A 16,634-nucleotide genomic window follows, 5' to 3' on the forward strand; every position below is an offset into this window, starting at 1 on the left:
GGGAGATACTTCGTTTTCTGTGTATTGATTTGCAGTCTTCAGTTGTTATTATACTCTTTCTGCGATTTTTGCGCCATATATTGTAAGTCATCCTTATTGTTCGCTATGATAACTTGTTTGTCAGCAAATTGTAGAGTATAAAGGTAAGTATCTCTGATGTCGATACCCATTCAGTGACACTTTTTCTTTCATTGTATTCACAGTAGCCTTGACGTAAACCTGTATCTACTATGAACTTTTCCTTACTAAGTTATCGGTTATCGTACAGGTTTTTGAGACCTTTTATAATAGAGTGACTAAGATGGGTTTCCTGTAAAACTTTCCCCAACTTCTTGATATGGGCTGTAACATAGGCTTTCTGGAGATCTATGAACTTCCAGATCAAAATCCTGACTATTTTTCTCTTTCTTCTTCTTCTTTGTTCATCTATTCCTGTTGAATGAACTCTCGGATAATTCTTTCCATATAGACGACTCGTGATACTAGTTTCAAATATACCTCTGTAGTTTTTTCTTCTTTGTAGTTTGTATTGTGTTTAACAACTGGTCAGGTGTGAAATAATCATTATTGAATTTTAGTTAGAATCACTTCTTCTAGTATTCGTTCCTCAGCTCCCTTAGATTTGGTAGTCTGTTACTTAATCAAAAGTATATGATTGTGCAAGATGATTTCATAACATGCAGAATATATGGGTTTATAGCTGTTCAGATATGAAATCATTCTGAAGCTTTATAAATCAACTAATGATTTTCTTTTCTAGGTTTTCGATAGATTTCTTTTAATCTTATAAGCTACATTTTTTAGCTTGCTTAGGTTTGACATCTGTTTCTTTTGCAGAAGAAGCAGTTTGTTCATCAGACCCTCTTTAGACCTAACAATCCCATTATTTCTATGCTGGAGTTATATAAAAATATCCACGGTATTTGCTGACTTGCATAAATATTACCTTCTCCTAATTATTTTCTTATATAGGTATAAAAACCTTTCATAGTACCCACTTACCACCTTTGGCAACATTGTATTCATCTGCCGCTCTTTCGCCAGCGGATTACCATCTCTCTCTTCAATCGTTAAGAGAAGAGAAAGGGGGCCTCGTGGCTCCAAGTTGGGGTATTTTAAATACCCAAGAAAAGCGGGCGGCTTTTTTAGTACAGCCGGGCTAACCTTAAAATAATCGAGAAGATGCCGCGCGTGCGGGTTCCATCTTTCGCGCTACTTACCGTTTATTGGATATCCAGTATCGGGGTGGTTGGAGGGCAGTTTTTTGGGGGTTCAACTGCTGAACAACTACAACAGGTAAGAAATTTATTTGTTTTGCTTTTTTAATTGACACGGTTTTTGATGAATATTTTCGAAACGTTTAAAGAAGAAATATAGAAGTTTTAAATATTTTTACGATTTGCACCGTGAACGTTTGAAAAGATTTTAGGATAATTTTTCAAATTAAATATTGAACTACATTTTTTCGATATTGCTCGTTGGTCTGATCAGGGATCCCTTGAAAATTTTTGTAGCAATAGCTACGTTTATAACGCGCGGATCTATTAGGTCCATGGGTCAATTAATAGAGTATTTTTATTTTTACTACAGCCCTGTTTGCAAGGGACAATTTTGAGAATTAAATTAGTGCAGGATTATGTCTAGGATTAAAATGTCAGTTGAAGGGAGTTTGTCAGTTTAGACAAAGGACATATGAACTTAAAATCTTTAAAATTATTATTGTTGTTTAAAAATAATAAAAATAAACTAATAATTTTTGTTTTAAGGCTTAAGCTTGTCCTTTTCTTCCTCTTCTTTATTTTTGTGTAAAAAAATAGAAACCTCGTAAGCTAAAATCCAATAAGATGTCAAACTTGTCATTTTGGTAGTTCAAAATAGATCCTAGGCGTTTACACCGAAAAAATAGTCCTCGTGACGTCATTTGATCCAAGTATTAAATATTTGATACATTGGTAGACGGCGTAGACGCGTTGTAAACGTAGTTAATAATCGTAGTTAATATAACCAGTATCATGATGCGTTTTATACAGATATCTGGCCTTTTTACCTTCTTACTAAATGTCTTCAACCGTACATGAGCTCGAAAAATGGGGAGAATAAATTCAATTATTATTATTAAGTTAAAAAACAAGTAAAGACCAAGTCACAAATTAAAATAAATTTACAAGATCGAGATAATAAGGCTTTTAATAAGGCTTTTATTTCCAACAGTCACCCACTTACAGGAAATACAGAAAGAATTGTGTACAACAGGTTTAAGGTTTAAAATTAAATAATACAATATAATATTAAGCTAAAGGAAAAGTTATGGAAGAGGCTTATAGGCTAATAAAAATTTTAGAAAACATACATTTACTCAAAGCATTACCTACCTACAAAATCTCTAAGATAAATTCAAGATTTAAGATTATTGATTAAAAAATCGTACTAAGAAAGACATTGAAGCAACAAAGAGGTCCAAGTTGTGATTACAAAGAGTTTTAAATAAGTTACACATATAATAATTCGGCGACCTTCTAAAAATGTTATTTATTGCTCTATTACACTGAAATGTCCGAGGGTTTCTAGAGTTTAATCTGAGAACGACAAAGTAAATTTGATTTAACAATGAGCTACAGTCGATTTTATAATTAACTAACTTATATAAAAAGACCACGGCCGCTACCACACGGCGGTCGGCTAAGGCTTTCATGTTAAAACGTGCAAACATTATATCTTGACATGTTCCTCTTGCTGGATAAACACTATCGGTCTTGTACATTAAATATTTTAAAAATCTACGCTGAATTTACTCAATCTCCACCTGATATACTGGGTGCCATATAATTGAAGCGTACTCAAGCTTGGAGCAAACAAATGAGCAATATAGGAACTGCACTACCCAAACTTCATCAAAATTGCGACAATTTCTAATTATAAAACCCAGAGATATGGATGCTGCTACAACTGTATTATGGATATGATTTTTAAAGTTGAAATTTTGGTCAAAAGTAACACTTACATCCTTAATTTCAAGACTCCTAGTCAAAGGAAAATTTTGTATTTCATAATTGTGCTGAATAAAATTTTTGTTTCTATGAAGAGTTACCTGAAAACACTTTGACACATTAAGAAAAAGTCTATTATTACGACACCAGTCCTATATATTATGTCGTTCAGATTGAAGCAGTTGTTAATCAGGTATGGTTTCTATTTTTCTATAAATGTTTAAATCGTCTGCAAAAAGCAGTTTAAGACATAAAATAGTCAGTGCCAGGTCATTGATAAACAACAAAAAAAGAGATACAAAATAAACAACTTCATGAAATGCTCTGAACTAGAAAAATAAAAACCGAAATCAAACATCCAAAAGGCTAAATGCTAGTCAAGAGAATAAAGAGAAAGCTCTTAAAAAATAGGAGGACTAAAAACGGAGATTAACTATTACTAAAATACTGCAAACAAGATTTTAGAAGACTGAAAAAAGTTACTTTTTACTAATTTTACCACGTATTTGCCACTCTTATACGCACAGCTCGTGGAGGATCGCAACCAAATTATGCCTTAAATATCTCGAATGAGTCACATTTTAAGATCATGCAAGGAGTGACTGAATAATGAAAGAGTGACTGAGGTATATAAATTGGAAAAAGTTACTTTTTACCCATTTTATTAAGTGTTTCTCCTCTCAGGCCCAACAATTGTTTCCAATCGTAATGGAATTATACTTCACGTCTGTGCTAGGCTTAACTACGTAAGAAGAATTACATTTTAAGATGATCCAATGAGTGCCTGAAGAGTGGAATGCTTTAGAAACTGAAAAAAGGTGAATTTTTACTCATTTATTCACGTATTTGCCCCTCTTATATACAATAATCGCAATGAAGTCTGCTCGTCGTCTATAATTGGCTAAAATACCTAAAAGTCACATTTTAGGATGATCCAAGAAATGACGGAAGAGTGAAATGAGGTAACATAATCTAATCTAATCTAAATATCTACGTATTAAATTTACAGGTTTTCTTTGATTAAAAAAATTAACATATCAAAGATGAATAAAGGAGTATTAATACAGGGTGTTCGAAAAATAGACAGAGATATTTCAATGGGTGATTCCTTGTTAAAAAAAATATGAGAAAAAGTTGTGACACCTGTGATTTTTTTACCAAAAATTAATAAACCAATTTTGTCTAGTGGCATGCAATAAAACGGTATTTATTTTTTTGTCAAAAACGAAGTGATATAGGAAAAAAATTCAAGAGGCAAAAAATGTGTATTTTTAAATGCTTAATCAAACAACAAACACTAAAGTTGAAAAGAAAGTAGTGGCATACATTTTTTGCCAATAATATTTGCTAAGATGTCCGCCGGAACGTTACTGGATCTTACAATTTTAATCTAATTAAGGCTAAATTATCCTCTTAATACAACAAGTAATACTGCCAAATTTCAAATGAATCGGGTAAATATTTTTTTAATATTAATACAAAAATTATCACCCTGTATCTTGAAAACTGTGCATTTCCGGACCCATGTTTATAGAAACTTTTTCTCATATTTTTTTACAAGAAATCACCCATTGAAATATCTCCGTATTTTTTTCGAATACACTCTTAAAAATAGGTGAATAAAAATTCAACAATTGTATAGATTTTACAAACAATTTGATTCTGGAAATGGTACAGAATCAATTTGTGTAGAATTTCTCTATGGTATTGTGTTTAAACAACTGTGGTTCTATAATCAACAAATTGTGTATCAAGGTGATTTATTTTATTGTATATATAGTACACTATTTGTGGACTTAAATTCGACAATATTTTATATTTATTTAATATAATTGTTCAGTAAAAAAGCAAACTCTTAGTGTTTTTTTAACATGGTATGTACAGGAAAAAAACACAATTTGTGCATTTTAAATACACACGTTATTTGTAGTTGTAGGTTGTTTTAACAATATATTTTATTTTCTTTCATTTCAACTATTAAATTTTATTACAAATTGTATATAATAATACTATATATTGTTTTATAAATTTAAATATAGTGTAGGTTACTTATTTTAGGTTCGTATATCAAATTAACATAAGAACTGGAGTTTTTTATTACAATGTTTTGTCTTTATATTCATAAAAATTTTAAAATAATCAATATATTTGTATAAAAAAAATAAACAAATTGTTTAAAAATTTAAAATACATTTTAGAGAATTTCGTCATAAATCTGTGTAATAATAAATTCTAGTGAGTCTGGTAAAAACAGGATAAAATAAAGCTGTTTTTTTATTTTAACAATTTATTTAATTGTATGAAATATTTTCGAAAATTCCACCATTAATACATTAAAGCAATGTATTAAATCTTTTCTTCAATCGTTTCAAACCTAAGTTTTTTCCATAGATATTTTACACTGTCTCCTTTATAGCTCCATGTAAGTTTAGGGGATCTTGGTGGACACGATATATCTACAGGAGCCTTCCTTCCTATCCAATAAAAAAAAATCTTAATTATTTGTTTTAATAGTAATAGCCTAGGTAATTTTTAAGAAATTTTTAAAATTTATTTTTAAAAGGTTTTTAGTTTGTTGATAATAGTTTAGTTACCATAGTAACATATCCAAACATTATTTATTTTCTTGTTTCGATAGCAACTAGAGTAAACCAAAATAAACAGCAAAAAAAATGAACAATGGTTATAAAAGCTTATTTTTTAAAAACAACCCTATCATGTGATACATCATTAGAATCAGATTCCGAGATCCCCGTACTAAACATCGAAAAAAGCTCACCCTGTGTATATCGTATTTTTCTCCCTCTCTAAGGTTTTAATAATTTAGTAGGAACTTTAGTTTCCTATTTAAAGGTTAAATTTTTTCTGAAGATTTTTGAAAAGTGGCAGACTGTCTTCTCCCTGGTCTTAACTGGATGCCACAGGAAATTGTTATTGTCATGAATGTACATCTTTTATGCTGTAGAAATCTTAAAAAAAAAGTAATTACAAAAAAAGATGATCTTCTCATTAACTTACCAAGTCTTCGACCCTATTGGATTTTTGTGCTTAGTTGTTTTGATATCTTTGTTCAGCTTTCCCCATTATGTTTGATTGGTAATGTTATGCAAAGAAAATCTTACCTGGGATGAACCTATCAATGAGATCATGGGCAGATCATTTAAATTATAAGTTAAAGCTTTACCTTATCTATACTATTAGCCTTATCTACCTACCTATAGTTGTGAAAGTTATACTTGCTAGATTTAGTATCTGTGGACTGCGGTTCGCTTTTATGAAAAGTTTGATTTAAGTTTAAACAAACCGCATTTATAAAGACTTACATAAAGCATTTCAATGCAATGACAATATTTGGTTTTTCTAAACCAAGTTAACCAAAGGACGAGAGTGTGAGAGCTAGTGGCTGCCCACAGTGAGTAGGTATATGTAGGTATAGGAGTTCAAATTTCCTTATAATACTACTAAAGGACTTGAAAAGGACGGTACAGGACTGTCAGACAGTGCTATGATTAAGTAGATACCATTTTGTAATACAAATTGAAATACAAATGCAATAAAGCTTACAAATTTAACCGACCTCTACATTAAAATTGGATAGGTACAAAGATAAAAAAGATGTAAAAAAAGTAAGTATACCTACTTATCTATTCTATGAGTAAAGTTATCAGTTATCACTGAAAAGCTAAATAGGTACCAGCTACCTGTATGAACATCAAAATATCCAGTAAATTCCAAAGTATACAATAAATGCAAAAAAAAATATGGTGCTTACCTAATTACCTACCTACAAACTGCTCCTGGAGTTGGTCCAATAAACCCCACTCCTTAAGTTTATCTTCAACGAATATATCCATTTTTCTCTTATGCAACTTTAACACTTAACGAAACGAAAAAACCTTAAAACAAATTAATGCCGGCCGATTGATTGAAGGACTCAAGAATGAACAGTTGAACACCTGTGGCACTGGGAATTATAGCAATGCTGCCATCAAATGTATCTTAAAGATTACACCGCCAATTAAAAAAGTTACGTTTCCTTTTTCCTTACGCGTGTTATTATCACGATATTATTTAAATAAATAAAATTAGAACTTATGCTGATTTGGCTTATTTTTAAATATCCTATTAAATCATTTTCAATTAAGAACTTTAAATCGACTGCAAATTTTGATGCATACCTTTACAACTGTTTAATATTGAATCTGGCAACATTGACGCTAACAACGAAGTTCTAGCGGCAAAGGTATCCTATCCTTGTATTGGGAAGTAAGTTATTTGGCACCTGTATATTTGCTAATATACGATCATCTGGTATATAGGCAGCTCCAAAATGGATGACAGAACTGGTAAAGGCTTTTTCTTGATGAAGCAATACGCTACTGTCCTCCAAGATAAAGTATTTGCTGTGTTAAAATACGGACAAGAAATTTTAATATGTCGACACTGTAATGCAGTCGTCTCGATCTGCTTGGACAGCAGAACGACCATAAAGGCTTTTACGGTATCCTCAAGGCCATCCAAAAATCAATTCAAAAACCAAGGTTCAGATCAGCGTTAGTCGAGGAGTGCTAAGGCGCATTGGAAAAAATGGCAGTACACAAAGAAGTGAGTTAAAGGTCGGTCCCAGGATACAAGGGTGTCACCAACTACCAAGACAAGGTTCCATCAGCTCCTTCGTAGGCTTCGAGCCGTGTCTCTAAATTTCCAGAAACGTAATAATTGGTCCTGGAAAATAACAAGGAAAAATGACCAAAGGACAGAAAAATGTAAATTTATCTCAGACCTATAATCGGTATATCTAAATGGTAGGAATCACATCACTAAATAGTCTGCTTAATAGAAAAACACTACGGAGATCGACGAAAGTACCATAACATGAGGAAAGCTAAGTCACACTCTGCATGTCTTACCAGAGAATTATTGCTCTTAGAGAGATCCATAATTCGACTAGTGAAGGGTGTTTCAATTATCATCATCATCATTAGGGAGTGTAGTGCTCAGGACTCACACGTGCTAGATTTAAATATCTGCGATAACTGTAAGTAACTGTAAGTACTGAGACATAAACAGCTCCCTTTGCCGCTACGTCAAGTGAGTTTCTAAAGCATGATATACTTACTACTATTTTCCATACTATTTTTTTCTAAACATTAGCTGACCAGAGGTGAGACATCTTTTAATGAATATAAAAAAGTACCCAAAGAAAACCAAACTAGTCATTCTAAGAGATGGTCGTAAGAAACTTGGTTAAATTAACTTATTAAAATATAGAATAGCATCTTCGTTAATTAAATTACCTGGTTCTGGTAAACTGAAAAATTCAGATTAAGCTGATAATTTACATTAGGATGAATTTCTTTGGTAGATAACTCGGGGTATTGGACCCATAGATTCGGCAATTTAGAAGATCAAGAAGAAGTTTCACATATATAGTGTGTTAGAGGTTCGATTTCCGATACTTTACCTACGTTTTTTTACGTCCAATGTTATCAACAAAAACCCATAAGCATGGAGGTATTCACCCCTTGGAAAAGGAACCATATTAAAATTTTATTTTTCGAATTTTTATAGAGAATTTTTTGAGTTCACTGGAACTGAACTTTGTACCACTTTTATGCTCTCCACATGCATAAAAGCGGCCTTATTTTAAAGGTGATTAAACTTACCAGCTTTTAAAACTAATTTTACTAAGAAATTATTCATATCAATAAACTATGAAAATATTTTATTAAAGCTACCTTTTCTAATGTAAAAAAATGTTATAATTACAGGTATATTTGCAAATATTATTTAATGATAGAATAAAAGAATGAATTAATTTAAATATTACTTTTACAAATTTAATCTAAGTTAATTTAATTTGGTTTTTATAACAAGCTCTCAAATTTATTATTAAATTATTATTGTATTCTGAAATACTGTGTCCCGACAAGTCACTTGTGACTTAGGGCACAAACACTAACTTTGTAACAATACTGTACAATTTTAAGTAATATATTTGAATTTGAATTTGAATTTGAATAAACAACAATCTTTTTGATGCTAAATGTGGTAAAATTTTGTTCATTTTTTCAGTTATTAAGCTTTAATTTGAATACCAGGCTTTTAACATAACTATTTTTTTCTAGTTTGTACGCAATAAGCTTTGCTAATAACTCAAATTATTTACGCTAATAGTTTACGTAAATGTCCTGGCAAAAGCAGGTAAAAATTTACAAAAATGAAATCCTTATACCTATGTAGGTAATATTTCATTAGGTAGTAAGGGTAGACGAGTAGGTACGTATTATGTAAAAAACAACAATTAATTCAAAAAAGCCTTTTGTTAAAATCCAATCCAACCTGCTGAGTATCTCTCATAATCATTTTTCGATCGTTCTTAATCTATTCAGCTGTAACTATAATGATTTGAAGGAGCTCTTCTCTGGTTTCTGGCACTTCCTGGTAACCTTTCTATTTCATAGTTCCAAAAAAAAAAGAAATCCAGAGGAGTTAAATCGGGAGAACAAGGTGGCCAGGCGATATACGATATACCACTACCACAGATTTACAGAATATTCTGGAAATCAGTATGTTAATTCAGTATTCTGTAAATCTGTGCCACTACGTCCAATCCATGGCACATAGTGTCAGGGTTTGCGCTTACCAGTCAGGAGAAATGATCTGGTGCTCCATCCATTTGAAGATAGACAGAAGAAGAATAAAAAAAAGAGATATGTTAAGGGCCTGGTTTTTAAGTTAAAATATAATTAATAAAAATATGCACAAAATTTTACCATATTTTTCAGAGGGGTGAAGAGTGTGACCCCAATTTACATGGTTTTTTGTCGATAAAATTTGACATTAAACACGTGCTTATAAAGTATCGGAAACTTACCTGTTAAAATTTTTAGTTTTTTCAAAATCGGACTTTTTTTATTAATAGTGCACGTGGTAACTTTTAACCATTAAAATTATTAAATATTCATGCATTAAGAGCCCAATAAGTGGCATTCTCATATATTTTTAAACTAACAAACCTTCACTTTACACTCATCAAATCATCAGGGAAATCTATAGGCAAATGAGGCGTGAGAACCCATCGCAACATTACCATTTTCACCCAATAATCCCAAGAAGAATTACCGTGTTTCGAGAAAGCGGCAACAGGAAAAAAATAACTGAAGAACACGTAACCGAGTTTTTTTTTTGTAATTATTGTTGTGTGGTTCTCAGATTAAAATTATTATTATTCACATTGCAGTAAGCGGTATACATTTATGATATTGCTAATCAAACTTTTTTGTAGAGTGTGGTTTTGTAGTTTTATCATTGGTACAAAGTAGTTTGAAGATTTTTTTTCTTCAGCAGAACTATATCGTAAAAAATTGCGGTTGCATGGATTCGTCATAAAAATAACTTAGCGGTCATTAATGCGAAAATCGTGCTTTTAAGAATGACTTACAGTAATTTTATTAATCCTGTCGTTTTGCATAAAACAAAAGTTTTTTCTGGTGAAATGGTCATAGAATGGAAGCACGATCGATTAGATCAATTTCCGATGTCGAAAAAACGGTCGTATAATAGATCCTCCTCTTACTTATGATTTAATAGTGTCGGTTACGAAACATCCATAAATTATGATTGTAATAGCTATTTATAAGAGCATAGTAAATGTAAGTCTTGCTACAATATTGCAATTTTTCAATTTAGAGCGGCGCCAGAAAAGTATTAATACTTCTTTCATTTATGTATTATGCATATCTCAAGTAACGTAACATGGGATTATTAGAAATTGAAAATGTCTGTTTATACTATCTCTATTACATCTTTTATTAATAGGCCTATTTCAATCGTTCTTGAACAGGAAGTTTACAATAAATCAGATATAATTGTACACTACTAAGATGGTTGTGATGCTATATTAAAATGCTTTCCAAATTATAAAATACTCATATTCTGACTTATATAATTAGAAATTAGGTATCACTTTTTTGAAGAGACTAGCTGATTAGAGATTAAAGCGTTAGCCACTATTTATATATATATAAATGGACAATTCGTAAGTAGTTGAAATCTTTAAAATGGCTTTCATCTCTTGTTACCTTACTCCCAAAAAAAGAACAACGCAACAAAATATGAAGATTGATAAGCCGGATCAACGTATTTCTGAAGGTTATTTACTACAGAATTTCCACAAAATGCGAAGGCGCTGTTGGATCCTCGCAATTCGGATTTAGAAGAGGTCTCACTGTAAGAGAGATACTAGTGGCAACCTAAGTGTTGGTTCAGAACTGTAACGATTAGAGAAAAGATATATTGATGTGTTTCATACATTCATAGATGTGTGATTGTGTTTTCATCTTCCAAGAAATTCTCGAAGGGCAACAATTAGATATCATATGGCATATATATCAACAATATACGGTATGCAACTGACACACACAAAGAACAGAATTCTAATTTGGATTTAATCAGTGAGCAATAAAGTATTTTCAAGGCATTTTTGCTTGAAAAGGACTGACAATTACGTATAACATTATACTTTTTAACTTTGATTCGAAAGAAGGCAGAGCTGATGTTGTCCAGACCAGGAAGCTGCTGACTGACTTGTGCGAAACTACCGTCAATATGCTGGCTGTTAGTAAATTTGGGAAGCCGAATCGTAACGGGCGTCAGGCTGTTAGGGTGATCCTTGGTAGTATTAGGCTTGTTTTGAAAAACAAATTGAAGACTGTCGTTAAATTCTTCATTGAGATGGACATGACGCCTCGGCAGCGCAATGAGCTTAAGGCAGCCAAATCGGAGTTAAAGCGACGCAAAGAGGAAGGAGAAAATAATCGTTATATAAGATACATCAATGGTTCCCCCAGAATTGTATAGCAAAAAACTAGATTCGCCTTTATTTTCACATGCTAGTGATGCCCACTTAACTTGTTTTTATCAAAATGTTCGTGGTCTCAACACTAAAACCGAGGCTTTTTTTCTTGCCGCCATTGCTCAGGATTTTCACACCATATGCATCACCGAGACATGGTTAAGGCCAGAGATATCTAGTGGTGAAATATTTCCAAAGACTTATGATGTTTACGGGTCGAACCGAAAATATGAATCCGTTAGTGCCACACGTGGTGGCGGAGTTCTCTGTGGAGTTTCTAAAAACATTGTGTCTGAAAAAATTTGTTTGTCTGATTTTTGCAACAGTATTGCGCCCTCTATCGATGTTGTTGACTGTAAATTTACTATTACGTTACAGATATTTTACATGATTGTTTTGTACATCCCACCATCTATCACATCTGTAATTTTCGAGCAATTTCTGGATCAGTTTACACTTTTAATATCAAAGCTAAACCATAATGTAATAATAGTGGGCGATTTTAACGTGTCTGATTTCTCTATTAACTCACCTACAGGTAATCATGTTAGTCAAAAGTCTATTGCTGTGAATAATTTTGCTAACACTCTTAATCTTGTTCAGTGTAATCACATCCTAAACTATAATAACAGACTATTGGATCTTGTTTTATCTAACTTCACCTGTACTGTTTCGCGTAGTGACGTGCCTTTTGTCTTGGAGGATTTGCATCACCCTGCACTGGAAATTGATTTTACTGTCTAAGGCCAACTTCCATCTCCTTTATGACTCGATTCTTGAAGCTGACTGGTCTACTGTGTATTTATCCTCTAACGTTAATAATGCATGTGGAGCCCTATATGATATATTGAATGGCATATTTGCCGCACACATTCCTCTTAAGCAGCAACGTAAAAGAAGATTTCCAAATTATTATTCTCGAGAATTGATTAAGAACATTTATAGGAAAGAAAAGGCTTTCAAGGACTTTAAGATGTACAAAACTCCAATCTTTCAAAATAAATTCCATTCTCTTAGACGCCTTATCAAACTACAAATACGCAATGAATATAAGTTGTATATATCAAACACCGAAAGGAATATTTCTTTGGACCCATCTAGCTTTTGGAATTTTATTGGTTCTAAGAAGGCTGGCACCAGGATTCCTGGTATGATGAGGCTACCCGATGACGTGGTAATTAAAGACCCACAAGACATAGTTGATGCTTTTGCACTGTTCTTTGGTGAGGCATTTATACAATCAAATTTCATTAACCATTCGTCGACGTCTGATAATGTGCCCCACTTTGACATTTACAACGTTGATGCTTCCCAGATTATTTTGGCTAGTAAAAAACTCAAACATAAGTTAACATCTGGTGTAGACGGTGTGCCTAGCTTCTTGGTTAACGATTGCATTGGTGTCCTGGCTGATCCGCTGGCCTATATTTTCAACTTAATACTGTCAACAGAACAGATTCCTGAAATTTGGAAGACTGCTAAAATAATACCTATTTTAAAAGACTCTGATCAAATCGTGAACTACAGGCCAATCTCATTACTCTGTAACTTCTTAAAAATTTTCGAAATTATCCTCAATCGGTCGCTATTTAGTCACGCAAAAGAACTCATCTCTGTAGACCAGCATGGATTTTTTAGCGGGCGATCTTGTGTTACTAACTTATCCTGTTTGTCCAGCCACATCTGTGAATCACTTGATGTTAATACTGATGTTATTTATACCGACTTCCAAAAATCCTTTGATCGGATAGATCACTATATTTTGCTGCATAAGTTAACTCAGTATGGTTTTTCAGGGAGATTATTTAATTTATTTCATTCCTACGTGATTGGTAGATCTCAATATGTTGAATATGAGGGCTTTAAATCGAAACTTTTTAAACGTTTTTTAACGTAACGTCGGGTGTGCCACAGGGCTCGAACCTGGGTCCGCTCCTGTTTAGTTTTTTTATAAATGACTTGATTGAGTGACTCACTTGTCATTGGCTGGCTTTTGCCGATGATTTGAAGCTATATTTAAATGTATATGGTTTGGAGGATTGTGTTTTTTCTCAGAACTGTCTAAATACATTGGAGGTATGGTGCGCTGTTAACAGGTTAGGCTTGGATGCGGCTAAATGTAGTGTGGTCAGTTACTCTGGATCAAAAACATCCTTAAATTTTAATTACTTATTAATAATACCTTTGACTCTGAATTTACATTCGTTCCACACTTCAACAACATAGTCAAGTCAGCCCCGAGAAGGCTTCAGTTCATAATTAGAAGTTCTAAGAGTTTTACTTTGGAATCTACATTAAGACTGATTTTCTGTTGCTTTGTGAGATCAAAACTGGAGTTTGGCTGTATTATATGGAACCCGCTCTATCAGAATCATGTTGGTCTCCTTGAATCTGTTCAGCGTAGATTTGCTAAGTTTTTGACCTTCAGGCAGGATGGCACATTTCCGGTTAGAGGGTTTGATCATCGGCAACTATTAGAACGCTTCAATCTACATCCATTACATTTTAGAGTAATGATCTTCTATGTAAAATTCCTGCATGGATTAATAAATTGATTCATTGATAGTCCCGTACTTCTTTCTGGTGTACGTTTCATGGTGCCTAGGCTTAATGCTAGACATCCCCTAACATTCTTTCTGCCAAGGCCTCATACTAACATCCTGTTGAAATCGCCACTATATACAATATGCGCTATATTTAATCGCATCTGTCACATGTGCGATATAAATTTCTCTCCGGTTCATGTGATTGTCGATATCTTGGTGGATCATTACTCTTGGGATTAAGACCCATGTGTTTAATTTATAGTTAGTAGGTATATTGCAGTTAATTTAATTTAATTTTGTTTTATAATTGGGTTTTTATATCATATTAATAGTTATTTGTTCTAATTTTTTGGATAACTTTTGAGATTGTGACTTTACTTTACTTTACTTTTTTTCTTTTCTTTTCATTCTTTTAGGTTTGTTTGTGTGTGTGTTTTTTTTAACTATATTTTTCATTGTTTTGCAACGGTTTCGTGTTATTGGGCAAGTTGCCTGTTGGAAATAAAGGCTTATTATTATTATAATAAAACCCATATTTTTTGATGCCGCTTTTATAGTATTATATATGTGCACAACAAAAACCAGCTTTACATTAAATGTTACCCCCAAATCCTTAATCATCACACATCTCTGCCGGTCCATGTTATTTACACTTTAATTAAATAAATTATTATTTTGACACAATTGGCTTAATTCATTTAGTTGATTTTGTAAATTAACTATATCATCATATCCTAAGATATTGGCATAATTTTTAAATCATCTGCAAATAAAAGAGTTTTGCAATTAATATTATTATGGATATCGTTAATAAAAACTAAAAATAATAGACGGCCTAGATTAGACCCTTGATTTGTAATAGCTAGAGTGGTAGCCATTATAAAAAACCGTTTGAAGTTTGTCTTTTAAATAGGAACTAAAAAGATTCAATGCCAGTGACTTTTAATTTCTTTAATAAAATAGGGTGACCTATTTTATCGAAACCTTTCGAAAAATCTGCCTACACCATATCTACCTGACCGCCTATCTACAGTTTTTGTCATGTCTTTGCATAAGGGAGGAGATAAACAACAAGCTTCAAACTATCGCCCAATCGCACTCCTTCCCACTTTATCAAAGATCATTGAACGATTGGTTAAAAAAAGGCTCTTATCGTTTCTGTTTAAATATAAAATTTTCACTCTTCACCAATTTGGATTCTTGAGTAACAAGTGCACAAATGATGTTTTCTCTCTCAAATAGTGTTTACACCAGTATAAATAATAATCATTCAACAGCAACAATTTTTTGTGATTTCTCCAAGGCTTTTGATAGTGTAAACCATAACCTCTTAATTGACAAATTGAATCACTATGGGTTCAGAGGAACGCCCCTTGAGTGGTTTAAATCGTATCTCAGTTACAGAAATCAGCTTGTAAAGGTTGATACGACGAAGTCTTCTTGCAAACCAATAGAATGTGGGGTACCTCAAGGTTCAGTCCTGGGCCCTATTTTGTTTCTGATCTTTATAAATGACATGGCCAATCTTAACATCAGTGGCAAAATCTGTCTTTTTGCTGACGATACTAGCTTTACATGGAGCAATCCGGATGCTAGGGCACTACATGCTACTATTTCTAATGACTTAATTACCATTAAATCGTGGTGCGATTCTAATCTTCTGTGCCTAAATGTCTCATCATATAAAACTATTATTTAACCCTTTGTACTTAACAACACCAGTTTGGACGTCGTTGAATCTGTGAAGTTCTTGGGACTTAATGTTGACTACTCCCTAAAATAGGACTTGCATATTGATGCCTTATATAAAAAATTAAGTTCAGCATGTTTTGCCTTAAGATTAGTTTCCAGGGAATTAAGCTTTCAAACATCAAGAACACTTTATTATGCCCTTTTTGAGTTACATCTACGTTACGCCCTTCCATTCTGGGGCACATGCGGTGTGACTAAATTTGAGCGCATCTTTAAACTCCAAAAGAGAGCAGTTCGGTATCTGCTTGGACTTAATAGCAGGGCTCACTGTCAAGAAATCTTTAAAAAATATAAGATACTTACTCTTCCCTCTTTATTCATATTGGAATCTATTTGCTTAGTACGCAAACATAAGTCAGAAATGCCAAGTAGGCCGTCTCACAATTATTCACTTCGCAACGCAGTGCATGATCTTTATCTGCAAACCCCTCGGTCTGAGCTAGTAAAAAGCTCTATTCTATACAGAGCCAAAAAGATGCATAATCATTTGCC

At 32.7% G+C, this 16,634-nt stretch overlaps 1 protein-coding gene across 1 annotated transcript in view; it reads left to right on the forward strand.

The window, feature by feature from the left end:
- Nucleotides 1–1,120: 1,120 nt before the first annotated feature.
- LOC126745375 (uncharacterized) overlaps nt 1,121–16,634 on the forward strand; it is a 51,054-nt gene continuing 35,540 nt past the window's right edge. Inside the window, exon 1 of the mRNA XM_050453198.1 lies at nt 1,121–1,296. Coding sequence (XP_050309155.1) covers nt 1,183–1,296 — 114 coding nt within the window. The 5' untranslated portion in view covers nt 1,121–1,182. The remainder of the gene's footprint in view (nt 1,297–16,634) is intronic.

The sequence above is a fragment of the Anthonomus grandis genome, chromosome 15, assembly GCF_022605725.1.
Source record: "Anthonomus grandis grandis chromosome 15, icAntGran1.3, whole genome shotgun sequence".
In the NCBI taxonomy this organism is placed as follows: domain Eukaryota; kingdom Metazoa; phylum Arthropoda; class Insecta; order Coleoptera; family Curculionidae; genus Anthonomus; species Anthonomus grandis.